Raw genomic sequence first — 25,703 nt, 5'->3', positions numbered from 1 at the left:
CCTGGTAATCCATCACTAAGTCACCCTTTATTTACACCTGGACAGTCCTTGACTTTAATACTGCCTCATACTGGGTCAGGCACCAGTGTCAGTATCTCTGACATTTATCCGTCGGGGACGATCACATTAATGGCTGCAATCAGCGAACACATATTCTAGGAGGTCCAGCTGACTGACCTCGTTCTCATCACTACAGAAGTGATCTGTGAACTCATCTTCCCCACCTCACTATTCCAGGTCTGTTTTGAACTCTGTCAATGAGAAAGTATTAATGGCAGGCAGGCAGGCATGGTTCCACACCATGCTATTGGTGCAAAATGTACTGCACATTCTTCTTGGGGTCCTTGCACTGTGTTCCTGATCTCAGTTGGTTTGAACCTTGGCAGAACAGCTGAGTTCCAGAGGTGAAGTAAGAGTGGCCAACTGTGGCATCAAGAAACCCTGGCAAAACTGAAGCCCATAGGCAGATGGTCGTGGTTGTTGGAGGTTAGTTATCTCAGCTCCAGGATATGGCCCTGAAGGAGTTCCTCAGGGTAGTGTCCTAGACCCAACCATCTTCAGCTGTTTAATCAATGACCTTCCCTCCATCATAAGGTCAGAAGTGGGAATGTTCTCCAATGATTGCACAATGTTCAGCACCATTCAAAACTCCTCAGATACTGAAGCAGTCCGTGTAAAACGCAGCAAGATCTAAACAATATCCAGGCTTGGACTGACAAGTGGCAAATAACATTCATACCACATAAATGCCAGGTTATGATCCTCTCCAGTAAGAGATAATCTAACCATTGTCTCTTGAAGTTTATTGCTACACACATCCTGGGGAGGGAGTCGGTTTTTAAATCAGAAACTGAACTGAAACTGTTCTGTGCAGAGATAGTCAGAACTGCCGATGCTGCAGAATCTGAGATAACAAGGTGTGGAGCTGGATGAACACAACAGGCCAAGCAGCATCAGAGGAGCAGGAAGGGTGACGTTTCAGGCCTAGACCCTTCATCAGAAATGGGGGAGGGGAAGAGGGTTCTGAAATAAATAGGGAGAGAGGGGGAGCGGATAGAAGATGGATAGAGGAGAAGACACCTGGAGAGGAGACCTGGAGGTCAAAGAGGCAGGGATGGAGCCTGTAAAGGTGGGTGTAGGTGGGGAGGTAAGGCGGAGATAAGTCAGTCCAGAGAGGATGGACAGGTAACGGGGTTAGGATGAGGTTATTGGTAGGAGATGGGGGTGGAGCTTGAGGTGGGAGGAGGGTATTGGTGGGAGGAATGACAGGTTAGGGAGGCAGGGACGAGCTGGGCTGATTTTCGGATGCAGTAGTGGGTGGGGAGATTTTGAAGCTTGTGAAGTCACATAAAACAGGTGTTCACCTGCACACAAGCTAATGTGGTATATTGCATCTGCTGCTCCCAATGTGGCCTCCTCTACATCGGGGAGACCAAGCGGAGGCTTGGGGGTCGCTTTGTGGAACACCTACGCTTGGTATGTGACAAATGACAACACTTCCCAGTCGTGAACCACTTCACTCCCACTCCCACCCCCTGGACGACGTGTCCATCCTGGGCTTCCTCCAGTGTCACAGCGATGCCAACCAGAAACTGCAGGAATAGCACCTTGTATTCTGCCTGGGAATCCTACAACCCAATGGTCTCAATGTGGTCTTTACAAGCTTCAAAATCTCCCCATCCCCAACCTCATCCCAAGACCATCCTCACCTCTCAACCCCGCCTCCTTGACCTGTCTGTCTTCCCTCCCACCTCCCGTCCCTCCCTCCTCACTGACCAACCCCCATCCACACGTCCTACCTACTCTCAACTTTACTGGCTTCATAGATAATGGGAACTGCAGATGCTGGAGAATCCAAGATGCTGCTTGGCCTGCTGTGTTCATCCAAATCCACACTTTGTTACTGGCTTCATCCCTGCTTCTTTGACCTGTCCATCTTCTCTCCCACCTATCTGCTCCACTATCCACTTTCGATCACCAAGTCCCCTCTCTATTTATTTCAGAGCCCCCATGCCCTCCCCCATATCTGAAGAAGCGTCTAGACCCGAAACATCAGCTTTCCTGCTCCTCTGATGCTGCCTGGCCTGCTGTGTTCATTCAGCTAAAAACCTTGTTATTCCAGACTCCAGCACTGGCAGTTCCTACTATCTCTGTGCTATCTGCAAGATGCACTGCAGAAATTCAGGAATGTTCCTCAGAAAACACTTTCCAGATCCACGACCACTTTCATCCAGAAGGACAAGGGCAGCAGATAAATGGGAACGCCACCCCTGCAAGATCCCCTCCAAGCCACTCACCATCATAACTTGGAAATATATCGCCGTTCCTTCAGTGTCGCCAGGTCAAAATCCTGGAATTCCCTCCCTGAGGGCATTGTGGGTCAACCCACAGCACGTGGACTGCAGAGGTTCAAGAAGGCAGCTTACCCCTACCTTCTCAAGTGGCAACGGGTAAGAAATGCTAGCCAAAGCAATAAACGGTGCATTCAGCTTCACTGAATAATTTTTTAAAAAGCTGAGATTTTAGCTAAAAATTTATCAAGGAAGTCGGAATATGGCATTCAGTTGAAAGATCAGCCATGATCCTGTAGAATGGAGGACGAGGCTCAAAGGATGAATGACCTACCAGTAGTTTCTATATTGATGAATGGCGTAGGGAAATATATATTGCAAACCTTTCTATACTTTTGACCCTTGATCGAAAACTTAATCAGTTTATCTAAAGTAAAGTCTCACAAACATTTCAAAACAAACACATTAGGTTAAAGCATAAGGAGTTTAAGAAAATAAAACTCAGGCAGCCACATCTCTGATAATTCAGCAACAATACGCAGAGATAATAACTCATTCAAAATATGCCTGTTTCTTTAAATCTACAGAGTGAGACCATTGTACACTTTGTTAATAACCTAATCAAATATCAGAAAGGCTGAACATATCTGTTAGATATAAACAAGAGTATATATTTCCATATAATGAAACATGAATTGAGAAAATATAGAAAACTATCACTTCATTTGGTCCAACAACAACAACAGCATATGTCAATATAGCACCTTTAACATAATGAGACTTTGAAGGTGCTGCACAGCTGTGTTGTCAGTGAGCCTCAAGAGAAGATATTATGGCAGGTAACCTAAAGCTTTATCAAGGAGGTAGAGGAAGAAAACAGCTGGATTTGTATAGCGCCTTGAAGAATTCAGTCAATCTTAAAGTGATTTATAGTCATTGAAGTAATTTGCAAGTGTGGTCACTGCTGTAATATGAGGAACACAGCAGCCAATTTTTGTAAAGCCAGCTCCCACAAAGATGAAAGTGTTAATGGCCATGTCATCTGTTAAAGAGATGGCCAGGAAACTGTCCTGCATGGGATATTTAAGACACATATGACAGGTTCAGCCTAGTGTTAGCCCCTTCTCCAACACAGTTCCCTCTTGGAGCCACACAGCAGAGCCAGCTTTTGATTCTTTATAACCTGGATTCCCTGAAGTGGGATTTGAACCCCTGCCTTTGCAATTCGTCAATGGTAGTGCGACCAACTGATGCGCAGCTGAAACCAATAATTATTGATTAAATAAATACTGAAGAGAGAAACAAGCTGTGTAACCCGCATTGAGATGCTGTATTGCATAGCAAGTTAATTGTTTGTCTTGTGCCCATGGAGAATGTACCAGAGAATTACAATTCCCTTTGTTTTCCTTTGATTGTGAAAAGGAGGAACATGCTCGGTCATATTCCTTGTTTCCTGCAGGGGGCAGGTGAGTACCTGTAGCCGTCAGTGAGCTATAAAGGGATAGTAGGAACTGCAGAAGCCGGAGGATCTGAGATAACAAGGTGTGGAGCTGGATGAACACAGCAGGACAAGCAGCATCAGAGGAGCAGGAAAGCTGATGTTTTGGGTCTGGACCCTTCTTCAGAAATGGGAGAGGGGAAGTAAGCTATGCTGTTAGCCACACTGCTCACTTTGAATTGGTTACTCCTCCTGTAATTTGTAGCTTATTCAGAATTGTTCAACAAGTGGGTTTAACCATGGAATCACATCAATTCCCTATCAAAGGCTTGTGAGTCTGGAACTCTGGAGATGTGTGGGGGTAGAGTCCTTATGTTTAAGGCTGAGAGAGATAAGATTAGTCAGGGAAACAAGTGATATGGGGCAAGAGCAGAAATGTGGGCATGAGGGATGTCAGATCAGCCATGATCCTATCGAAAGGTGGAGCAGGCTCGTGGGGCTGAATGGCCTGCTCCTGTTCTTATTTCTTACAGACTTCTGAGTTGTGCATGCAGAGCTAAATGGACCCAGTCAGGAATCTGCGTGTTAAAAAATTCATTCACAAGATCATTCATTGCTGGCTTGACAGCATTTATTGCTCATTTCTAATTACCCAGAGGGCAATTGAGAGTCAACCACATTGCTGTGGGGCTGGAGTCACGTGTAGGCCAGACCAGGTAAGGATGGTAGCTTCCTTCCCTAAAGGATATTAGTGAACCAGATGGGTTTTTCTCCAACAATCTTAATTCCTGATTACTTTTGTAAAATTAAACTCTAATTTCACCAGTGGGCCTGGTAGGATTTGAGCCTGTGTTAGCCTGAACATTAGCCTGGGTATTTAGATTGACAGTGTAGTGAGAATTACACCAAGCCATTGATTTCCATGCCCTGCTCCCCACCCCCACCGGCCCTTGCAGATTGTGAATTCATGTATTATGAACAGGCAGAAGGGCGCACTGGTTGAAGCAAACTGCCAGTCCTTGGTGTAAATGGCTTCAGTATCTGGCACCACATCAGCACTGAAATTGCATCAATATCCTTTTCTCATGCAGCATAAATTGTTACTCCCTTCAAAATTTGACATTCTTGCATCTGTCCTGATGAATGCAAGACGAAACCCTTCAACAGCCTATCATTACTTCCAGCAAAATTCAATTTCTAAGTGATTGCTAAGGACCACTAAGGGAGCAGACAGACATGATTTAACATTTCATATGCATAACATAGGGGTGGTGTTGGCCTGGTGGTTTTACTACTAGACTGCAAATATAGAGGCCCAGGTAACAGTCTACTGACCCAAGTTTAAATCCAGTCAAAACAGGCAGTGGAATTTGAGTGAGGAAGGGTCACTAATTAACTCTGATTTCTCTCCACAGATGCTGCCAGACCTGCTGAGCATTTCTAGCAACTTTGTTTTTGTTGCTCCTTTATAGTGTCTGCAGTTCTTTAGGTTCCTTTGAATTTGAATGAAATTGAAATCAATGAAAATTTGGAATTAAGAATCTAAAGATGACTAGGAGACCGTTTTTGGAAAAGAAACCATCAAGCTTAGTGATGATCTGCAGGGAGGGGAAATCTGCCGTCCTTACCTGGCCTGGCCTAACGTGTTACTCCAGGCCCAGGGCAATAAGGTTGTCTCTTATGTGCCCTCTGAGAGAGGCTCTCAGTTCAGGGACAATTAAGGATGGGCAATAAATGCTAGACTAGCCGACATCCTGTCAATGAATCGTGTGCAGTCAGAAAAGCATCTGAAAGGTGGGAAGGATTCGGAATGAACTTTGGACATAAACAGCTGATCCCAGCGACGTCAGCAATAGCATGGAGATCGTCAGGGAGAATTACAGCATTACAGAGGTCTTGGGGATGAGGTGAAGATCTCAGGGGACCTGATTACAAGGAGTAGGATTTTTTAACTTCGAGCCTATGTCTAAATATTATAGTGTTGTACTGTTAAAGAAAGCAATCTTACACATTGCAAATAAACTCTTCCTGGGAAGAAACATACTATCATCAGTGCGTGGGGCCGAAAGCACAGGCGTGTGCACCAGCTGGCACAGTTAGTTGCATCATTATCATTAAACATTCAGCTGAAATGCAGCCACACATGTGAAAGACTTCCAACAGTAAGCAAGTTAAATCCAAAAGGATTCATCACCACCAAAGACTTTCACTGCTGTAGACCTCCTGGTAACAATGTCAGAAAGGCCCTGGGTCAAGGAACCCTTCCATCAGTACAGCACATAACACCAATACATTCTTCAAAATAAACTTCCTTATAAATATCTGAGTGAACTGCATAAAAGGGAATACATGAAATTACTGACTCAAGCACAAAAATGTAGAGTGGCTCAGTGGTTAGTACTGCTGCCTCATGATACCACGGACCCAGGTTCAATTCCAACCTTAGGCGATTGTCTGTACAGAGCTTGCATATTCTCTGTGTGGGTTTTCTCCAGGTGCTCTGGTTTCTCTCCTCAGTTCAAAGATGTGCAGCTTAGGATGGATTAACCATACTAAATGATTCAAAGCATCCAAGGACATGCAGGCTGGGTGGGAAATGCAGAGTTACAGGAATTGGGTGGGATGCTCTTTGGAGGTCAGTGTGGGTTGAATGGCCTGTTTCCATACTGTAGGGATTCTATAACTTCATCGTTTTGTGTCACCTTCCTGAAATATACTAAAATTATTGTTTTTACAGTAGATTGGAAAGAGATTTTTAAAATCACAAGGGCACGTGATAGTGTTGAAAGGGAGAAGCAGTTCCCATTCATAAAAGAAACAAGAATGAGAGGGGGAAGATTTAAAATGAGGAACAAATGAAACAAAACAACACTCTCACCCAGCGAGTAGTGCGGGTCTGGAATGCTCTGCCTGGGAAATGTAGTAGAGGCAGGTTCCATTCAGGCATTCAAGATGGGCACTGGATGGTTAATTGGATAGGAATGGTGGGCAGGGAGATGGGGAAAAGGCAGGAGATTGGCCCTAGGGGATACAGCCAGTGCAAGCATGATAGGCCGAATGGCCTCCTCGTGCACCGTAACCATTCTGAGTTTCAGTGAATGAATGATCGCTCTCACAGTTATTGAAGAGGTACATAGTACCTTGTATTTACAACAGGTCTGTTTCCTTCAGAGAAATGACACTCACACACAAGAGATCATTTCTGCTCTCTGTTCTCTTTGCTAGTCATACAGATGACAGAAGTTCTTTTGTGGCATCATTTTCCCTCTTAGCTTCACTTTTATCCATGTCAATAATTTCAGAACCACCAGGTTTGATGATCAATTCATCGTAGTCAACAGCTTGGCTCCTGTTGTCCTCCACCTCAATGCATTTGTCTCCAGGAGGTTGTGTAGGCTTAAGAATATCCTTGAGGTGGTTCTTCAGTTCTCTGTCTGGGCGGAAGAGATATTCGTAGAGGCCAGCAGCAATGATTCCACCCATCATAGGGCCCACCCAGTAAACCTGTAGGTCAGGGAGAAAGTGGGATGACACAATGAGAAAGGCAAATATATTGAACCTGGGGCTGTTATGTAAGACTGACCTGTGATCCAAATATAAACATATGGAAGTGGAACTGTAGTTAGCACTGCAGCCTCCCAGTGCCAGGGGCCCAGGTTTGATTCCACCCTCAGTTGATTGCCTGTGTGGAGTTTGCACATTCCCCCTGTGTCTGCGTGGGTTTCCTCCGGTGTGCCGGTTTCCTCCCACAGTCCAAAGATGTGCAGGTTTGGGTGGATTAGCCATGCTCAGTTGTCCATAGTGTCCAAGGATGTGCAGGCTAGGTGAGTTAGCCAGGGGGAATGTGGGGTTATTGGGTGGGTCTGGGTGGGGTGCTTCTCTTCGGAGCATCAGTGCAGACTCAATGGGCTGAATGGCCACTCTCTGTACTGGAGAGTTTCTATGAAGGCTAAAGAGACGCAACAAATGCTTAGAGGAAAGGACTCCCTGGGGTGGAAGAATCTAGAAAACGGGCTCACAGTCTCAGAATAATGAGTGCAGCCTTTTAGGATTGAGATGAGGACGGGCCTCTTCCCCCAGAGGGTGGTGAGTTTTTGAAATTCTCTACCCCAGACGGCTGGGGATGCTTGGTCATTGGTTATGCTGGACACTGAGGTCACTAGATGTTTGGGTGTGAAGGTTGAAGTCCCCACAAGCCCTGCTCTCTCATCAGGGTCCCATTGCCCTCAGATCCCACCCCCTGCACCCAGCTGATTGGGCTCTCATTTTCAGGTGACGGTTCAGGCCTAGACCCTTCATCAGAGAGGTATACTGTATCCATTGTACCCGGTGTGGCTTCCTCTACATTGGGGAAACCAAGCGGAGGCTTGGGGACCGCTTTGCAGAACACCTCCGCTCGGTTCGCAACAAACAACTGCACCTCCCAGTCGCAAACCATTTCCACTCCCCCTCCCATTCCTTAGGCGACATGTCCATCATGGGCCTCCTGCAGTGCCACAAGGATGCCACACGAAGGTTGCAGGAACAGCAACTCATATTCCGCTTGGGAACCCTGCAGCCCAATGGTATCAATGTGGACTTCACCAGCTTCAAAATCTCCCCTTCCCCCACCGCATCCCAAAACCAGCCCAGTTCTTCCCCTCCCCCCACTGCATCCCAAAAACAGGCCAGCCTGTCTCTGCCTCCCTAACCTGTTCTTCCTCTCACCCATCCCTTCCTCCCACCTCAAGCCGCACCTCCATTTCCTACCTACTAACCTCATCCCACCTCCTTGACCTGTCCGTCTTCCATGGACTGACCTATCCCCTCCCTACCTCCCCACCTATACTCTCTCCACCTATCTTCTTTACTCTCCATCTTCGGTCCGCCTCCCCCTCTCTCCCTATTTATTCCAGAACCCTCTCCCCATCCCCCTCTCTGATGAAGGGTCTAGGCCCGAAACATCAGCTTTTGTGCTCCTGAGATGCTGCTGGGCCTGCTGTGTTCATCCAGCTCCACACTTTGTTATCTTGGATTCTCCAGCATCTGCAGTTCCCATTATCTCTCTCATTTTCAGGTGCAGATTTTAAGGGAGTCAAGGCATGAAATGGTAGTGGAGAAGGCTGGGTTGAGGAATAACTTTAGTGATGACCTTAATGAATGGTGGAATTGCTTTGGAAGGGCTAAGTGTCCACTCCAACACCTATTATTATCAGCTTTGCTAGTTTTAGGCCATTTTGCCTGCTGGAAACCATTAACAGCTGTTCTGACGAATGTGGAGGGCCGTTGTGTTCAATGCTCTCCATTTCTGCTACTTGTTTTTTACGAGATTGACTAAAAAAAAATGAAGAGGAGCTTATTTACTAAGTGGGTTGTTGTAACCTGTGGTACATTACCTGAAACAATGGTGGGAGCACATTCAGGAGCAACAGTGGAGAGGGTAAAAATTTATTGAGAAAATGTGTGGAGTGTTCAGCCCCTTTGATCCATCGCCACTTCCATCTGGAAGGACAAGGGTAGTAGACACATGGGAACGCCACCCCCTGCAAGTTCCCCTCCCCTCACCACCCTGACTTGGAAATATCTCACCCCTCCTTCACTGTCACTGGGTCACATCCCGGAATTCCCTCCCTAAGGGCATTGTGGGTCAACCCACAGCACATGGACTCAGGAAGGCAGCTCACCCCCACCTTCTCAAGGGCAATAGAGATGCTCAGTCTAGCCAACAATGCCCACATCCCAGAATGAATAATTTTTAAAAAATCATAGTATTGTCATGGCTCAGAAGGAGACCATTCAGCCCATTGAGTCTGGGCAATGTGCCAATTTGACCACATAATCTATCATTTGCCATCGCTGGAAAAGAATGTAATTGAGTTATTGTTACTAATGATAAGTCACTGATAATTACCCAATGATTTTCCCATCTCCCTGTAATAACTGCAGGTCCAAAGGAGCGAGCAGGGTTCATACTTGCTCCTGTGTAGTTAACCTGGAGGACAGGAAGAAAAGTCAGCAGGTATACGGTAGCTCCCTATCAGTCCCAATTGATTACAAAGTGGTTCAATAAACTTACTGCAAACAGGTGTCCAATGACAACAGACAGACCAATGGCCAAAGCTGCTGAGCCTTTGAGATCATTGCGTTTGGGATCACATGTAGCAAAGATGGTGAACACCAGTTGGAATGTAATAAACAGCTCAACCAATAGGCCGTGTCCTGCCGAAAGCTTCTCATTTACCTGCAAAGCCAAGAAGAAGATTTGTAGGCCACCCTGGGTTTTAGAGTATTTGTGTTTTAAAGTTTGGTTTGCTTAATCTAAACATTTTCAGAGACACTTTAACTAACACTCGAGATCTGTTGGCCTAACAGGGTCAAGATGTCACTTATTTGAAAAAAGCTATCTTGTGCTGGCATGCTAATCATCTCAAATACAAACTCTCAGTCATCGATGACAACAGATATTTGATTTTAAGAGGCACCTTAAGGGGCTTTACTCAAGGGCTAAGTGATTAATTATCAGTAATGAATAAAGGCAGTAGTCATTCATTTTTAGTAATTATTCTAACTTTGTATCTTAAACATACAAAAGTAGAAAAAAGGAGCTTGTGTAGGCCATTCAAGACCTTTGAGCCTGCTCCCCTATTCAACATGATCATGGCTGATCATCCATCTCAGTCGCCTGTTTCCAATTTCTCTCCATAACTTCTGATCCCTTTGGCCCTAAGAACTATAGCTGACTGAGATAGGAGGAACTGCAGATGCTGGAGAATCAGAGATAACAAGGTGTCGAGCTGGATGAACACAGCAGGCCAAGCAGCATCAGAGGAGCAGGAAAGCTGATGTTTTGGGCCTAGCCCCTTCTTCAGATATGGGGGAGGCGAAGGGGATTCTGACATAAATAGGGAGAGAGGGGGAGGTGGATAGAAGGTGGATAGAGGGGAAGATAGGTGGAGAGGAGACAGACAGGTCAAAGAGGCGGGGATGGAGCCAGTAAAAGGGAGTGTAGATGGGGAGTTAGGGAGGAGATAGGGCAGTTCAGGGAGGACGGAGATGTCAAGGGGGTGGGATGAAGTTGGTAGGTAGGAGATGGGGGTTGGGCTTGAGGTAGGATGAGGGGATAAGTGGGAGGAAGGACAGGTTAGGGAGGCGGGGATGAGCTGACCTGGTTTTGGGATGCAGTGGGGGTAGGGAAGATTTTGAAGCTTGTGAAGTCCACATTGATACCATTGGGGGCTGCAGGGTTCCCAAGCGGATCATGAGGTCTTTCATCAATGACCTTCCCTCCCCCATAAGGTCAGAAGTGGGGATGTTTGCTGATGATTGTACAATGTTCAGGACAATTTGTAACTCCTCAGATACTGAAGTAGTCCGTGTTCATTTGCAACAAGATCTGGGCAATTTCCAGGATTGGGCTGACAAGAGGCAAGTAACACCTGTGCGACATATTCAGTGGTATGCAATGACCTTCTCCCACAAGACAGAATCTGACCCTCTCCCCTTGTGATTCAATGGTGTTGCCATCACTTTCAACAACCTGGGAGTTATCATTGACCAGAAATTGAACTAGACTCATGATATAAATACAATGGTTACAAGAGCAGGTCAGTGGCTATGATGTGTAACTCACCTCCTGACTCCCCAAAGTCTGTCCACCATCTACAAGGCACAAGCCAGGAGTGTGATGGAATACTCCCCACTTGCCTGGATGGGGGCAGCCCCAACAACACTCAAGAAGCTCAACACCATCCAGGACAAAGCAGCCGCATGATTGGCACCACATCCACAAGCACCCACTCTCTCCACCCACCGACGCTCAGTAGCAGCAGTGTGTACCATTTACAAGATGCACTGCAGAAATTCACCAAAGATCCTCAGACAGCACCTTCCAAACCGATGACCACTTCCATCGAGAAGGACATGGGAACACCACCCCCTGCAAGTTCCCATCCAAGTCACTCACCATCCAGACTTGGAAATATATCGTCGTTCCTTCACTGTTGCTGCATCAAAATCCTGGAATTCCCTCCCTCAGGGCATTGAGCGTCAACCCACAGCACATGGACTGCAGCGGTTCAAGTAGGAAGCTCACCCCCACCTTCTCAAGGGGGCAACTAGGGACGGGCAAACTAGGGCTGGCTGAGTTTGCAAAACGCACATCCCATGCATCAATATATGAGCAAACAAAACACAATGTCACGGATTTTGTTTCTGATTTGGAATTTGAATTGATTCCCATTATAACCCGGGGAAATCCTGAACCATCTAAAAGGCAAATGTACGCCTGATCAATCAATGAATAAAAGGTAATGGGGGAAAGGCAGGAAAGTGGATGTGAGGAATGTTGGATTCGCCAGATCCTGATGAACAGCTGAGTCGCTTCTAGGGGCTGGATGACCTTACTGTTGCTGTAATTTTCCTACAGGCATGCTTCTGAAGTGCAGTAACCATAATCATTAGATGCATTAATGTCGGAATACAGAAATGGCACAGCAAGATTATACAAACAACATTGTGACACTGAGATCATTAGTAGCCCATCACTGCCCACTCAGTTCCTGCCTTCTGGATCTGAATTACCTTGGTTACTCCCAGGCCACCTGCAACGTGTAACGGTGTGATCAGGTAGAGGATCCCAGCACCGGAGATGGCGCCCAGGCATTGGCCGACGATGTAAAAAATTCCTTTGGCTAGGCTCAGCTTCTGAGTGCACACCATGGCAGCTGTCACCACTGGGTTAACATGACCCCCACTGATGTGACCGAAGCACTGCACCATGGTCGCAATGCTAAGTCCAAAACAGAGAGCGATGAGGACGGTATCCAAAGGGGCGCTTTCACCTCCCCAGGAAATTGTCGAGCCCAGGCTGAGAAGGACAAAAATGAGTGTCGCCAAAAACTCTCCAGAAACTGCTCTCCAGAACTGTTGTGTCCATATTCCTTTGCAAGCCACCATACCTGCCTGAAACCTATAGAGTGCTCTGGGCTGACTGGAAGGAGCAAGAGAAAAGTGAAAGTTAACACTTCGAGAATGTAAAACCAGATGATATAGGAGCAGAGGTAGGTCACACAGCCCACTAACCGTGCTACACCATTCACTGAGGTCATTGGCTGATCTGGTCACCCTCATGTCCACCTTTCTGCCTCTTCCTCATTCATTCTTATCATGTGAAGGTACCGGTGTTGGACTGGGGTGGACGAGTTCAGAAATCGCATGACACCAGGTTATAGTCCCAGAGGTTTAGTTGAAATCCCAAGCTTTCGGAGTGCTGCGATTTTAAATAAACCTGTTGGACTCTGATATAATAAAATGAGAGGCTGGATGAACACAGCAGGCCAAGCAGCATCTCAGGAGCACAAAAGCTGATGTTTCGGGCCTAGACCCTTCATCAGAGAGGGGGATGGGGTGAGGGAGCTGGAATAAATAGGGAGAGAGGGGGAGGCGGACCCAAGATGGAGAGAAAAGAAGATAGGTGGAGAGGATGGTATAGGTGGGGAGGTAGGGAGGGGATAGGTCAGTCCAGGGAAGACGGACAGGTCAAGGAGGTGGGATGAGGTTAGTAGGTAGATGGGGGTGTGGCTTGTGGTGGGAGGAAGGCATGGGTGAGAGGAAGAACAGGTTAGGGAGGCAGGGACAGGTTGGACTGGTTTTGGTATACAGAGGGTGGAGGGGAAGAGCTGGGCTGGTTGTGTGGTGCAGTGGGGGGAGGGGACGAACTGGGCTGGTTTAGGGATGCGGTGGGGGAAGGGGAGATTTTGAAGCTGGTGAAGTCCGCATTGATACCATTAGGCTGCAGGGTTCCCAGGCGGAATATGAGTTGCTGTTCCTGCAACCTTCGGGTGGCATCATTGTGGCACTGCAGGAGGCCCATGATGGACAAGTCATCTAAAGAATGGGAGGGGGAGTGGAAATGGTTTGCGACTGGGAGGTGCAGTTGTTTGTTGCGAACTGAGCGGAGGTGTTCTGCAAAGCGGTCCCCAAGCCTCCGCTTGGTTTCCCCAATGTAGAGGAAGCCACACCGGGTACAGTGGATGCAGTATACCACATTGGCAGATGTGCAGGTGAACCTCTGCTTAATGTGGAATGTCATCTTGGGGCCTGGGATAGCGGTGAGGGAGGAGGTGTGGGGACAGGTGTAGCATTTCCTGCGGTTGCAGGGGAAGGTGCCGGGTGTGGTGGGGTTGGAGGGCAGTGTGGAGCGAACAAGGGAGTCACGGAGAGAGTGGTCTCGCCGGAAAGCAGACAGGGGTGGGGATGGAAAAATGTCTTGGGTGGTGGGGTCGGATTGTAGATGGCGGAAATGTCGGAGGATGATGCGTTGTATCCGGAGGTTGGTGGGGTGGTGTGTGAGAACGAGGGGGATCCTCTTAGGGCGGTTGTGGCGGGGGCGGGGTGTGAGGGATGTGTTGCGGGAAATACGGGAGACGCGGTCAAGGACGTTCTCGATCACTGTGGGGGGAAAGTTGCGGTCCTTAAAGAACTTGGACATCTGGGATGTGCGGGAGTGGAATGTCTTATCGTGGGAGCAGATGCGGCGGAGGCGGAGGAATTGGGAATAGGGGATGGAATTTTTGCAGGAGGGTGGGTGGGAGGAGGTGTATTCTAGGTAGCTGTGGGACTCGGTGGGCTTGAAATGGACATCAGTTACAAGCTGGTTGCCTGAGATGGAGACTGAGAAGTCCAGGAAGGTGAGGGATGTGCTGGAGATGGCCCAGGTGAACTGAAGGTTGGGGTGGAAGGTGTTGGTGAAGTGGATGAACTGTTCGAGCTCCTCTGGGGAGCAAGAGGCAGCGCCGATACAGTCATCAATGTACCGGAGGAAGAGGTGGGGTTTGGGGCCTGTGCAGATGCGGAAGAGGGACTGTTCCACGTAACCTACAAAGAGGCAGGCATAGCTGGGGCCCATGCGGGTGCCCATGGCCACCCCCTTAGTCTGTAGGAAGTGGGAGGAGTCAAAAGAGAAGTTTTTGAGGGTGAGGACAAGTTCGGCTAGGCCTCCCCCTCTCTCCCTATTTATTCCAGCTCCCTCTCCCCATCCCCCTCTCTGATGAAGGGTCTAGGCCCGAAACATCAGCTTTTGTGCTCCTGAGATGCTGCTTGGCCTGCTGTGTTCATCCAGCCTCACATTTTATTATCTTGGATTCTCCAGCATCTGCAGTTCCCATTATCTCTGTTGGACTCTGACCTGGTTTTGTCTGACTTCTGGCCTTCTCCATAAGTCTTGATTAAAAACCCTTACTGACTAAGAGTCTGTGTATTTCAACCTTGAATATACTCAATGTCCAAGCCCAGGCAGCTCTCTATGGCAGATAGTGAAATTTAAGTTTGTTAAAATCTGGAATAGAAAGTTGGTCTAATGCTGAGCATGTGATCATTGTTGATTGGCATGAAAACCCATCTGGTTCACTAATGTCCTGCAGGAAAGGGCATCTGCCATCCCTTCCTGATTTGGCCTATATGTGACTAGAGACCCAATGTGGTTGACTGTTAACTGTCCTCTGGGCAGTGAGGGATGGCTGGCCTAGCCAGTGACACCCACCTCCTGTGAATAAATTTTCCAAAATCTCCCTGCTCATCTCTTACCTTCCCTGTTCAAACTGTCCATCACTGATTCTAATGTCAGGATAACACTTCTGTGAAGCACCCTGGAATAATTGTTCACATTAAAGGCGCTATACAAATGCAGCCGTTCCACTGTTAAAGCATTTAACAATTCTACCATTAGGTTAGACAAACAAGGAACTTGTTGTGACTTTAGCTGCTGATCTCCGTTAGATTGTTTCACAATGATTGAGATGAAGTTTTCTAATTAAGATCTTTCCTGTTGCTATCAGTGATTGTCATACATTGTTGGATACATTTAGGAAGCCGAACATATTTCAATGTTCCTGTGTGTATTGCTATACACTTTCACTGTCTATAGAATGATTCATAACTTTGGCTGCTTTGGAATAAAGTGTTGTGTTGTTTCAATGATGTGGTTTTACGATTGTTGTTTCAACACTATATGTGGGATTTTTGGTGGTGTTCAAAGTAAAAGGTGAAAGATCTTAAGAATGGGTGGCACGGTGGCTCAGCGGTTAGCTCTGCAGCCTCACAGCACCAGGGACCTAGGTTCGATTCCACTCTTGGGCGACTGTCTGTGTGGAGTTTGCACATTCTCCCCGTGTCTGCGTGGGTTTCCTCCGGGTGCTCCGGTTTCTCCCCACGGTCCAAAGATGTGCAGGCTAGGTGGATCGGTCATGCTAAATAGCCTGTAGTGTTCAGGGATCTGTAGGTTAGTTGGGTAAGAGGGGGATCGGTCTGGGTGGGATGCTCTGAGGTTCAGTGTGGACTTTGATGGGCTGAAGGGTCTGTTTCCACACTGTAGGGATTGTATTAAAAAAAGTCTGTACTGTAAAGCACAAATTGTTGACAAAAATAATATTTAGCTAATGCTGCTTCACTGAATGCAGAAGAGGCCCTTCAGCCCACTTAGGCCATACCACCAAAACTATACTACAACCGACATTAGTCCCATTTTCCTGCATTGGGCCCACAGCCTTAAATGTTATGACACTTCAAATGATTTTTAAAGTAATTTTTAAAGGTTTCCCACCTCAACTGCCCTCCAGACAGTGCATCCCAGACCCTCACCACCCTCTGGGTAAAAAGGCTTCCCTCCAATCCCCTCCTGAATTCCTGCCTTTCATTTTAAACTTATGCCCCATTATTATTGACCCTTGAACTAAGGGGAACAGCCGTTTTCTATCCACACAGTCCATGCTGCTGATAATCTGATACCCGATGTCAGGTCATTCTCAATCTTTTCCGCCCCAAAGAAAACAGCCTGAGTTTATCTAGAGATAATGGGAACTGCAGATGCTGGAGAATCCAAGATAACTAAGTGTGATGCTGGATGAACACAGCAGACCAAGCAGCATCTCAGGAGCACAAGAGCTGACGTTTCGGGCCTAGACCCTTCGCTGATGAAGGGTCTAGGCCTGAAACATCAGCTTTTATGCTCCTGAGATGCTGCTTGGCCTGCTGTGTTCATCCAGCTTCACACTTTGTTATCCTGAGTTTATCCAGCTTCCCTTCATCGCTGAAATGCTCCGTCCCAGGCAACATCCTGGTCAATCCCGTCTGCATTCTGCTTCCCCCCCCCACCATTCCAGTGTGATCACATCCTTCCTATAGTGCGGTGACCAGAGCTACGCACAATGCTCCAGCTTGTTGGGTCTAAAGTTTTAAATGCTGTATCACCTTTTGAACTATCAAGCGGAAACCTGAATTTCTTTTTAATACTTACAGGCCTCAGTGGAGAATGTTTACCTTTGAACCTGAAGAGATGCTTTCACTTGTGTTTGACTGAGTATCTGGGTCTGCAACACACATATTGTCAATTTCAATGCAGGTAAGCATTCATTCAATAAAGGAGACTGGTGCTGAATGGTCAGTGGGATTCAGAATAGGGACAGTGTACATTTCTCCCCCCGCAGCAGTGAAAGTTCAGGAGAGATCTGATGGGAGGTGTTTCAAATCAGGATTGAGAGAGAGGAAATAAGGAAGAACATTTTCCACTGGTGGGGAGTGGCGGGTGTCATCGCGGCAGCACTGGCTGGAAAGGGGTTCTTTATAATCAAAGAATGGAGATTTATTGTAGTTAGCAAAAGCCCCAGAAGGGGTTACCAGGAGATGATAGGAACTGCAGATGCTGGAGAATCCGAGGCAACAAGGTGGAGAGCTGGATGAACACAACAGGTCAAGCAGCATCAGAGGAGCAGGAAGGCTAACGTTTCGGGCCTAGACCTTTCTTCAGAAATGGGGGAGGGGAAGAGGGTTCTGACATAAATAGGGAGAGAGGGGGAGACGGGTAGTAGATAGATAGAGGAGAAGATAGGTGGAGAGGAGACAGACAGGTTCTAAGAGGTGGGGATGGAGCCAGTAAAGGTGAGTGTAGGTGGGGAGGTAGGGAGGAGATAGGTCAGTCCAGGGAGGATGGACAGGTCAATGGGGCAGGATGAGGTTAGTAGGGAGGAAATGGGGGTGCAGCTTGAGGTGGGAGGAGAGGATTGGTGAGAGGAAGAACAAGTTAGGGAGGTGGGGATGAGCTGGGCTGGTTTTGGGATGCAGTGGTGGGTGGGGAGATTTTGAAATCTACGTTGAAACCATTGGGCTGCAGGGTTCCCAAGCGGAATATGAGTTGCTGTTCCTGCAACCTTCTGGTGCATCATTGTGGCACTGCAGGAGGCCCAGGATGGACATGTCATCTAAGGAATGGGAGGGGGAGTTAAAATGGTTCGCGACTGGGAGGTGCAGTTGTTTATTGCGAACCGAGCGGAGGTGTTCTGCAAAGCGGTCCCCAAGCCTCCGCTTGGTTTCCCCAATGTAGAGGAAGCCACACCGGGTACAATGGATACAGTATACCACATTGGCAGCTGTGCAGGTAGACCTCTGCTTAATATGGAAAGTCTTCTTGGGGTCTGGAATGGGGGTGAGGGAGGAGGTGTGGGGGCAAGTGTAGCACTTCCTGCGGTTGCAGGGGAAGGTGCCGGGTGTGGCGGGATTGGAGGGGAGTGTGGAGCGGACAAGGGGGTCCCGGAAAGAGTGGTCTCTCCGGAAAGACCCCTTAGACTACACCTCTTTCCACCCACCTTCTTGCAAAAATGCCATCCCCTATTCCCAATTCCTTCACCTCTGCTGCATCTGCTCCCATGATGAGGCATTCCATTCCTGTACATCTCAGATGCCCTCGTTTTTCAAGGATCGCAAATTCCCTCCTCAGTGGTCGAGAACGCCCTTGACCGTGTCTCCCGCATTTTCCACAACTCATCCCTCACACCCCGCCCCCGCAATAACTGCCCAAACAGAATCCCCCTCATCCTCACATACCATCCCACCAACCTCCGGACACAACGCACCATCCTCCGACACTTCCGCCATCTACAATCCGACCCCACCACCAAAGACATTTTTCCATCCCCACCCTTGTCTGCCTTCCGGAGAGATCACTCTCTCCGTGACTCCCTTGTTCGGTCCACACTCCCCTCCAGCCCCACCACACCTGGCACCTTCCCCTGCAACCGCAGGAAATGCTACACTTGCCCCCACACCTCCTCCCTCATCCCCATCCCAGGCCCCAAGATGACTTTCCACATTAAGAGAAGGTTCACCTGCACATCCGCCAATGTGGTATATTGTGTCCATTGTACCCGGTGTGGCTTCCTCTACATTGGGGAAACCAAGCGGAGGCTTGGGGACTGCTTTGCAGAACACCTCCGCTTGGCTCGCAATAAACAACTGCACCCCTCAGTCGCGAACCATTTTAACTCCCCCTCCCATTCCTTCGAAGACATGTCCATCCTGGGCCTCCTGCAGTGCCACAATGATGCCACTCGAAGGTTGCAGGAACAGCAACTCATATTCCGCTTGGGAACCCTGCAGCCCAATGGTATCAATGTGGACTTCACCAGCTTCAAAATCTCCCCTTCCCCCACTGCATCCCAAAACCAGCCCAGCTCATCCCTGTCTCCCTAACCTGCTCTTCCTCTCACCTATCTCCTCCTCCCACCTCAAGCCGCATCTCCATTTCCCACCTACTAACCTCATCCCGCCTCCTTGACCTGTCCGTCCTCCCTGGACTGACCTATCTCCTCCCTACCTCCCCACCTACACTCACCTTTACTGGGTCTATCCCCGCCTCTTTGACCTGTCTGTCTCCCCTCCACCTATCTTCTCCTCTATCCGCCTCCCCCTCTCTCCCTATTTATTTCAGAACGGTCTTCCCCTCCCCCATTTCTGATGAAGGATCCAGTTCCGAAATGTCAGCCTTCCTGCTCCTCTGATGCTGCTTGGCCTGCTGTGTTCATCCAGCTCCACACCTTGTCATCTCTCATTTCTCGTGCAGCGGTTTGTTATAACCTGCAAAGCAATATTTGACCAGCGGGTAGAAGCCGATTCAGTTTGCAAAAGTTTTTGATGTACATTGAGACTTTGTGTATACTCAAGTGCAAAACTGCAGTGAAAAGTTTTCAACATCGCCGCACATGCACACCATCATAGGTACAAGTACCTAGGTATGAAAACTTACGAAAAAGGCAGAAAGAAATAAGGAACAAAGTTAAATACTACACTCACTTAAAAAGGGGAAACTTGTAGGACTATGGAGAAAGCACAGGAGAAGTGGGACCAATTCAATGGTTTTTTCAAAGAGCCAACACAGGCATGAAGGGCAGAATGGCCTCCCACTGTGCTATATTGTTCTGTGATTCCCTAAAGGTGCTCATGAATTTCACAGAAATCAGTTGCAAACTCCAGGCTGTTCTTAGTGGTGAAATACCATTTCTTGCCACATGGTGGTCCCCTAACTTTGTAACATGAATGGTGCTCAATATTGAAGTAAAGCTGCGGCGAGTTCCAGTCTATACTTCTTCCCAGCAGTAAACAAAACCTGCATTTGCATAGCATCTTTCAAAGCAGTAAAGCCAGTTCATCACAGGAGACTCATCAGCAAACTTGTGACATCCAGCCACAATAGACCAGCTGTCAAAATGTTTCAGAGATAATGGGAACTGCAGATGCTGGAGAATTGTGCTCCTGAGATGCTGCTTGGCCTGCTGTGTTCATCCAGCCTCACATTTTATTATGTTAAAATGTTTGGTCTTTTTTCAAAAGAAAGATGTTTTTAAGAGCATTTTAAAGGAGGCAAGCAAGTTAGGGGTATAGGAAGTGAATTCCCCAGTTTAGGACTCAGGTAGCTCAAGGCATGGTAGGGTTATCCCTGAACTGTTATTGATGCCTATAAATATTTCCAAATTTAGGCAGAAGTGATGAATTTTAACATTTTATCTTTCAAGCATAGTATTTTTCACAAGTGTTAAATCTTTTGTTGAGGGATGAGACAAGAACATTAGAGAAGGAAGCAGGAGCTTCAGTAATGAGTAGACAGTGCCAGAAAAAAAATGGGCTGAAAAAACCATTGAATTGGTCCCACTTTCGTAAGTTTTCATACCTAGGCTGCACAATTCTACAAACCCATTTGTGTTGCTGACTTCCCTGATGTGCTTGCTGTTTTTAACTGACAGATTAAGGTTCCTGATGCCAAAATGGATTTTAATATGTCTTAACTGAGCTCTTGTGTGTTTTGACTAGTAAGTAGAATAGTTGTTGAGCTAAGTATCCTGTTTCTCTGTGAGACTTTCTGTATAATTCTATGTGATGTGTTTGGACTGCTGAGCATGTTGCAACATAGTTATAATGGGTATTAAGGCATAAGAGACAAGTTATTTGTAATAATGGTTTGAATGTGAACACAGGAGGGATGGTTAGTAAGTTTGCAGATGACACCACAAGGGGAGGTGTAGTGGACAGTGAGGAAGAATATCTCAGAGTACAACAGGACTTTGATCAGATGGGCTAATTGGTCAACGAGTGGCAGATGAAGTTTAATTTAGATAAATGTGAGCTGCTGCATTTTGGAATAGCAGATCAGGGCAGGATTTGTACAATTAATGGTAAGGTCTGGGGTGGGTCTCAAACAAAGAGACTTTAGGAGTGCAGGTATATATTTCCTTGAAAGTGGAGTCACAGGTAGACAGGGTAGTGAAGACAGTGTTTAGTATGCATGCTTTCATTAGGCAGAACATTGTGTATAGGAATTGGGATGCCATGTTGAGGCTGCACAGGACTTTGGTTAGGCCACTTTTAGAATATGACGTACAAATCTGCTCTCTCTGCCATAGGGTGGCTTTTGTTAAATTTGAGAAGGTGCAGGAAAGATTTACCACAATCTTGTCAGGTTTGGAGGGTTTGAGATAAGGAGAGAGGCTGAATGGGCTGACGCTTCTTTTCCCTGGAGCATCAGAGGCTGAGGAATGACCTTATAGAGGTTTATAAAGTGATGACGAGTATAGATAAGGTGAAATAGGTCTTTTCCTCAGGCTAGGGGAATCCAAAACTAGAGGCGCACAGGTTTAAGGTGAGAGGGGCAAGATTTAAAAAGGACACAAGGGGTAACTTTTTCACACAGAGGGTGGTGTGTGTATGGAATGAGCTGCCAGAGGAAGTGGTGGAGGCTGATACAATTACACCATTTAAAAGGCATCTGGCTGGGTATATGGATAGGAAGGGTGTAGAGGGATATGGGCCAAATGCTGGTAAATGGGGCTAGATTAATTTAGGATATCTGGTAAGCAAGGATGAGTTGCACCAAAGGGTTTATTTCTGTGCTGGACAACTGTATGAATGCATTGTTAAATCTTCTCACACCATCATTCCCTTCCGATCTCACAACCTCGTCCAGCCCTATGGCCTTCTCAAATTGTTCCAGGGAAAGGGCTCCCATTTGTTAACAGGTCTAGAACTTAAGGGAACTATTCAAGCCTTATTCCGTTGGTTAAAACCAACAGGCATGTTAGAGCAATCAGTAATACAAATAGGTTTCAGAATTGGGGAAACCAAGCGGAGGCTTGGGGACCGCTTTGCAGAACACCTCTACTCAGTTTGCAATAAACAACTGCACCTCCCAGTCGCAAACCATTTTAACTCCCCCTCCCATTCCTTAGACGACTTGTCCATCATGGGCCTCCTGCAGTGCCACAATGATGCCACCCAAAGGTTGCAGGAACAGCAACTCATATTCCGCTTGGGAACCCTGCAGCCCAATGGTATCAATGTGGACTTCACCAGCTTCAAAATCTCCCCTTCCCCCACCGCATCCCAAAACCAGCCCAGTTCATCCCCTCCCCCCACTGCATCACACAACCAGCCCAGCTCATCACCTCCCCCCACTGTATCCCAAAACCAGCCTAGCTCGTCCCCGCCTCCCTAACCTGTTCTTCCTCTCACCCATCCCTTCCTCCCACCACAAGCCGCACCTCCATTTCCTACCTACTAATCTCATCCCGCCTCCTTGACCTGTCCGTCTTCCCTAGACTGACCTATCTCCTCCCTACCTCCCCACCTATGCTCTCCTCTCCACCTATCTTCTTTTCTCTCCATCTTCGGTCCGCCTCCCCCTCTCTCCCTATTTATTCCAGTTCCCTCACCCCATCCCCCTCTCTGATGAAGGGTCTAGGCCTGAAATGTCAGCTTTTGTGCTCCTGAGATGCTGCTTGGCCTGCTGTGTTCATCCAGCCCCACACTTTGTTATCTTGGTTTTAGATTTGTGTAGTTTGACCCATCATACTGGTGCTACTGAATCATTCCTGAAGCTCCCGCTATTCCATGCAGTCCAACAAATGCTTTCCTTCCTCATTCCTTTCTCAAAAGGTTCAAAGTGTGTGAAAAATATTAATCACGAAAGACAAAATGTTTGAGTGTTTTGCAAAAGAGCAAAATGCGAGGTGAGGAATAAAAGCTTTCATTGCAGTTAGTAGTGAGGGTATGGAATGCACTGCCTGGAAAGGTGGTGGGGGCAGGTTCCATTGAGGCATTCAAGAGGGGCATTTGATGGGTCAGAAACAACGTGTAACATTGCAGGGAAAAGGCAGGAGTTCAGCACTAAGTCAAAATGCTCAGAGTGCCAGTGTGGGCACGATGGACTGAATGGTCTCCTCCTGCAGTATAACCATTCGATGATTCTGTGCTCTCCAGCCTTGGTCTGGTTTCTGTTCCCAAACTTCATGTTCCACCATTGCCAGTTGTGCTTTCAGCTGCCTGTAAACTAAGATCCGGAATTTGCTCTTTAAAGTTCTCTCTCTCTCTCTCTCTCTTTTTAACCACACTCCTTAGAAACTATCTCTTTGATTAAACTTTTAGGTCACCTGCCCTCATATTGTCTGATGTTGGACTAGCACTAAATCTTGATTGGGTTCCCTTGAGTAACCTTGGATGTTTGATGATGTTAAAAATAAGTAAAGTCATCACAGTCCTCCCTGTCATGATAGAGAGAGGACTGATGTTGTTTAACCGGAGGGTCACAACATCGAAGGGAAGTGGGGGGGGGGGGAAGATAAAATGGAGAGCCCTTCATTGTAACCTCAGCCAGTATGGGATTCACACCCATGCCAGCGGTAGCACAAACCAGTCATTCCGTCAACTGTGCTAACCAACTCGAAACGTTTGCACTGCTAAACGAATGCAGGTTGTTGTTGAAAGGAAGTTGGACCAAAGGGTCTGCTTCCATGCTGTACGACTCTATGAATGAGTTTTAACTGGCGAACCACTAATCTTACTCAAAGACTTTGTAGACACATGCAGACGAACCAAACATGGAGGGACAGTCTGATGAGAAGACTGGAAAAGATTGGGATTGTGCTCATCGAAGTTTGGAAGTATGAGGTGGGACCTTATTGAAACATACGAGATACTTAGGGGACTTGGCAGTGGAGATGTGGCAAGACTGTTTCCCCTCGTGGGAGAGTCTAGGACCAGACAGCGTAGTCTCAGAATGAGGGGGGGTCACCTATTTAAGACAGAGATGAGGAGGAACTTCTTCTCTCAGAGCGAAGTGAATCTGTGGAATTCTTTGCCACAGAGGGAAGTAACTCCACAGGGGCCAATATCCCATCACCAAGTCCCCCTTCATTTACTCATGTCGTGTCCCTGACACTGCTCCAGCGCTCTCAGAGTGAGCAGGACCTCGGACACTCCCGTTTATATCTGTCAGCCAGGGCTCCCTGACTGGACCAGATTAACAGCCCCAATTGGGGAACCTAGATTCTATGAGGTCCACCTGGCTGACCTCATTACAATCACCACAAGACAGCAGTTGAGGCTGGGTCATTAAATATATTTACGGCTGAGAGAGACAGATTTTTAATCAGGAAGGGGAATCAGAGGATATGGGGAAAAGGGAGCAAAGTGGAGTTGAGGATGATCAGATCAGCCAGGATCTCATTGAATGACAGAACAGACTCAATGGGCTGAATGGCCTACTTCTGCTTTTATATCTTATGGCTTGGCAATTAAATCAATAGACATGCAGCTCTGGACATTAACAACGCACGACCTGCCCCGTTGGTCTAACTCTGATTAATTTGCTCTGTAAAATGATTTTGGGGCATAAACTATTAACAACATTTGAGCAGCCCAGCCACAATCCATTCGCTAAAAGTGAACATTAATTCGAAGTACCTGCTTACAGTTTAACATAGCTTGCCATTAATCACGCACACCATAATATTGTGTCACTGCTCCACTTCTGGAAGTTTACTTCTCATTTTAAAAGTCATTGAATTGACCAAGACTTATTTCAGAGCGATATTCTTTTCCGTTCTCACAAAGTCTATTCGTGAGACCTGACGGGTTTCAAACTTGATCTGAAGCAAGTTTACAAAGTCCTACTAAATACCTTGCGTTTGCTGGGTATAAAGATGTTGCAGAAGGCAGAGAATGGATCGAGTGCTGGGACTGAGCGTCTGGCTCGATTTCTTGGTGTTCGCGATGCATTGTACTCAGCAGCCCCTGCTGCTCTCTTTAATAGCAGCTAGACAGGGGGGAGAGAGAGAGAGAGAGAGAGAGACAGAGAGGGAGAACGAGAGCCCGTACCTGGAACAGGGTAACACTGGAATAAACTAGGGCGGATCAGCGGTAGCTGCGCGCCTGATTCTGTCCGACGCAGTCTGGGCTAATGCCACTCCGTCTTAAATGACAAATGCTTATATAAAACACCAACAAATACCACACACATGCACACACAGTCTAACACACACCTGCGCGCACACACACTTGTACACACACACACACACAGTCTCTCACACCCACACACACTTACACAGTCTCACACCCACACACACTTACTCACACACACTTACACACAAGCACACACGCAAACACACACACACACATGCACACACAGTCTAACACACACCTGCGCACACACACACTTGTACACACACACACACTCAGTCTCACACCCACACACACTTACACAGTCTCACACCCACACACACTTACTCACACACACTTACTCACACACAAACACACACACACGCACACACACACATGCACACACAGTCTAACACACACCTGCGCACACACACACTTGTACACACACACACACTCAGTCTCAC

The 25,703-nt window shown here is 47.3% G+C and overlaps 1 protein-coding gene across 1 annotated transcript; it reads right to left on the bottom strand.

The window, feature by feature from the left end:
• Window positions 1–2,805: 2,805 nt before the first annotated feature.
• aqp4 (aquaporin 4) lies at window positions 2,806–25,170 on the bottom strand. Its single transcript, XM_048530094.2, has 5 exons — window positions 24,983–25,170; window positions 12,289–12,697; window positions 9,785–9,949; window positions 9,620–9,700; window positions 2,806–7,233 (listed from the first exon to the last, which is right to left on the bottom strand). The coding sequence occupies exons 1-5, from the start codon at window positions 25,078–25,080 to the stop codon at window positions 6,955–6,957; spliced, it is 1,032 nt and encodes a 343-aa protein (XP_048386051.1). The 5' UTR covers window positions 25,081–25,170; the 3' UTR covers window positions 2,806–6,954.
• Between the last annotated feature and the right edge of the window lie 533 nt (window positions 25,171–25,703).

Source organism: Stegostoma tigrinum, chromosome 5 (assembly GCF_030684315.1).
Source record: "Stegostoma tigrinum isolate sSteTig4 chromosome 5, sSteTig4.hap1, whole genome shotgun sequence".
NCBI lineage: Eukaryota > Metazoa > Chordata > Chondrichthyes > Orectolobiformes > Stegostomatidae > Stegostoma > Stegostoma tigrinum.
Note: the sequence above shows the minus strand (reverse complement) of the source record. Positions and strands in the feature narration are given on the sequence as shown.

Bases quoted from the DNA above. Each gene is read 5' to 3' on its own strand.
- aqp4 (XM_048530094.2), bottom strand. From the start codon at position 25,080: ATGCATCGCGAACACCAAGAAATCGAGCCAGACGCTCAGTCCCAGCAC. The intron at 9,950-12,288 runs GTAATTCAGATC...TTGGCTTTGCAG, and splicing joins GTGGCCTGGGAGTAACCAAG to GTAAATGAGAAGCTTTCGGC. The intron at 9,701-9,784 runs GTAAGTTTATTG...CCTGTCCTCCAG, and splicing joins TCATTGGACACCTGTTTGCA to GTTAACTACACAGGAGCAAG.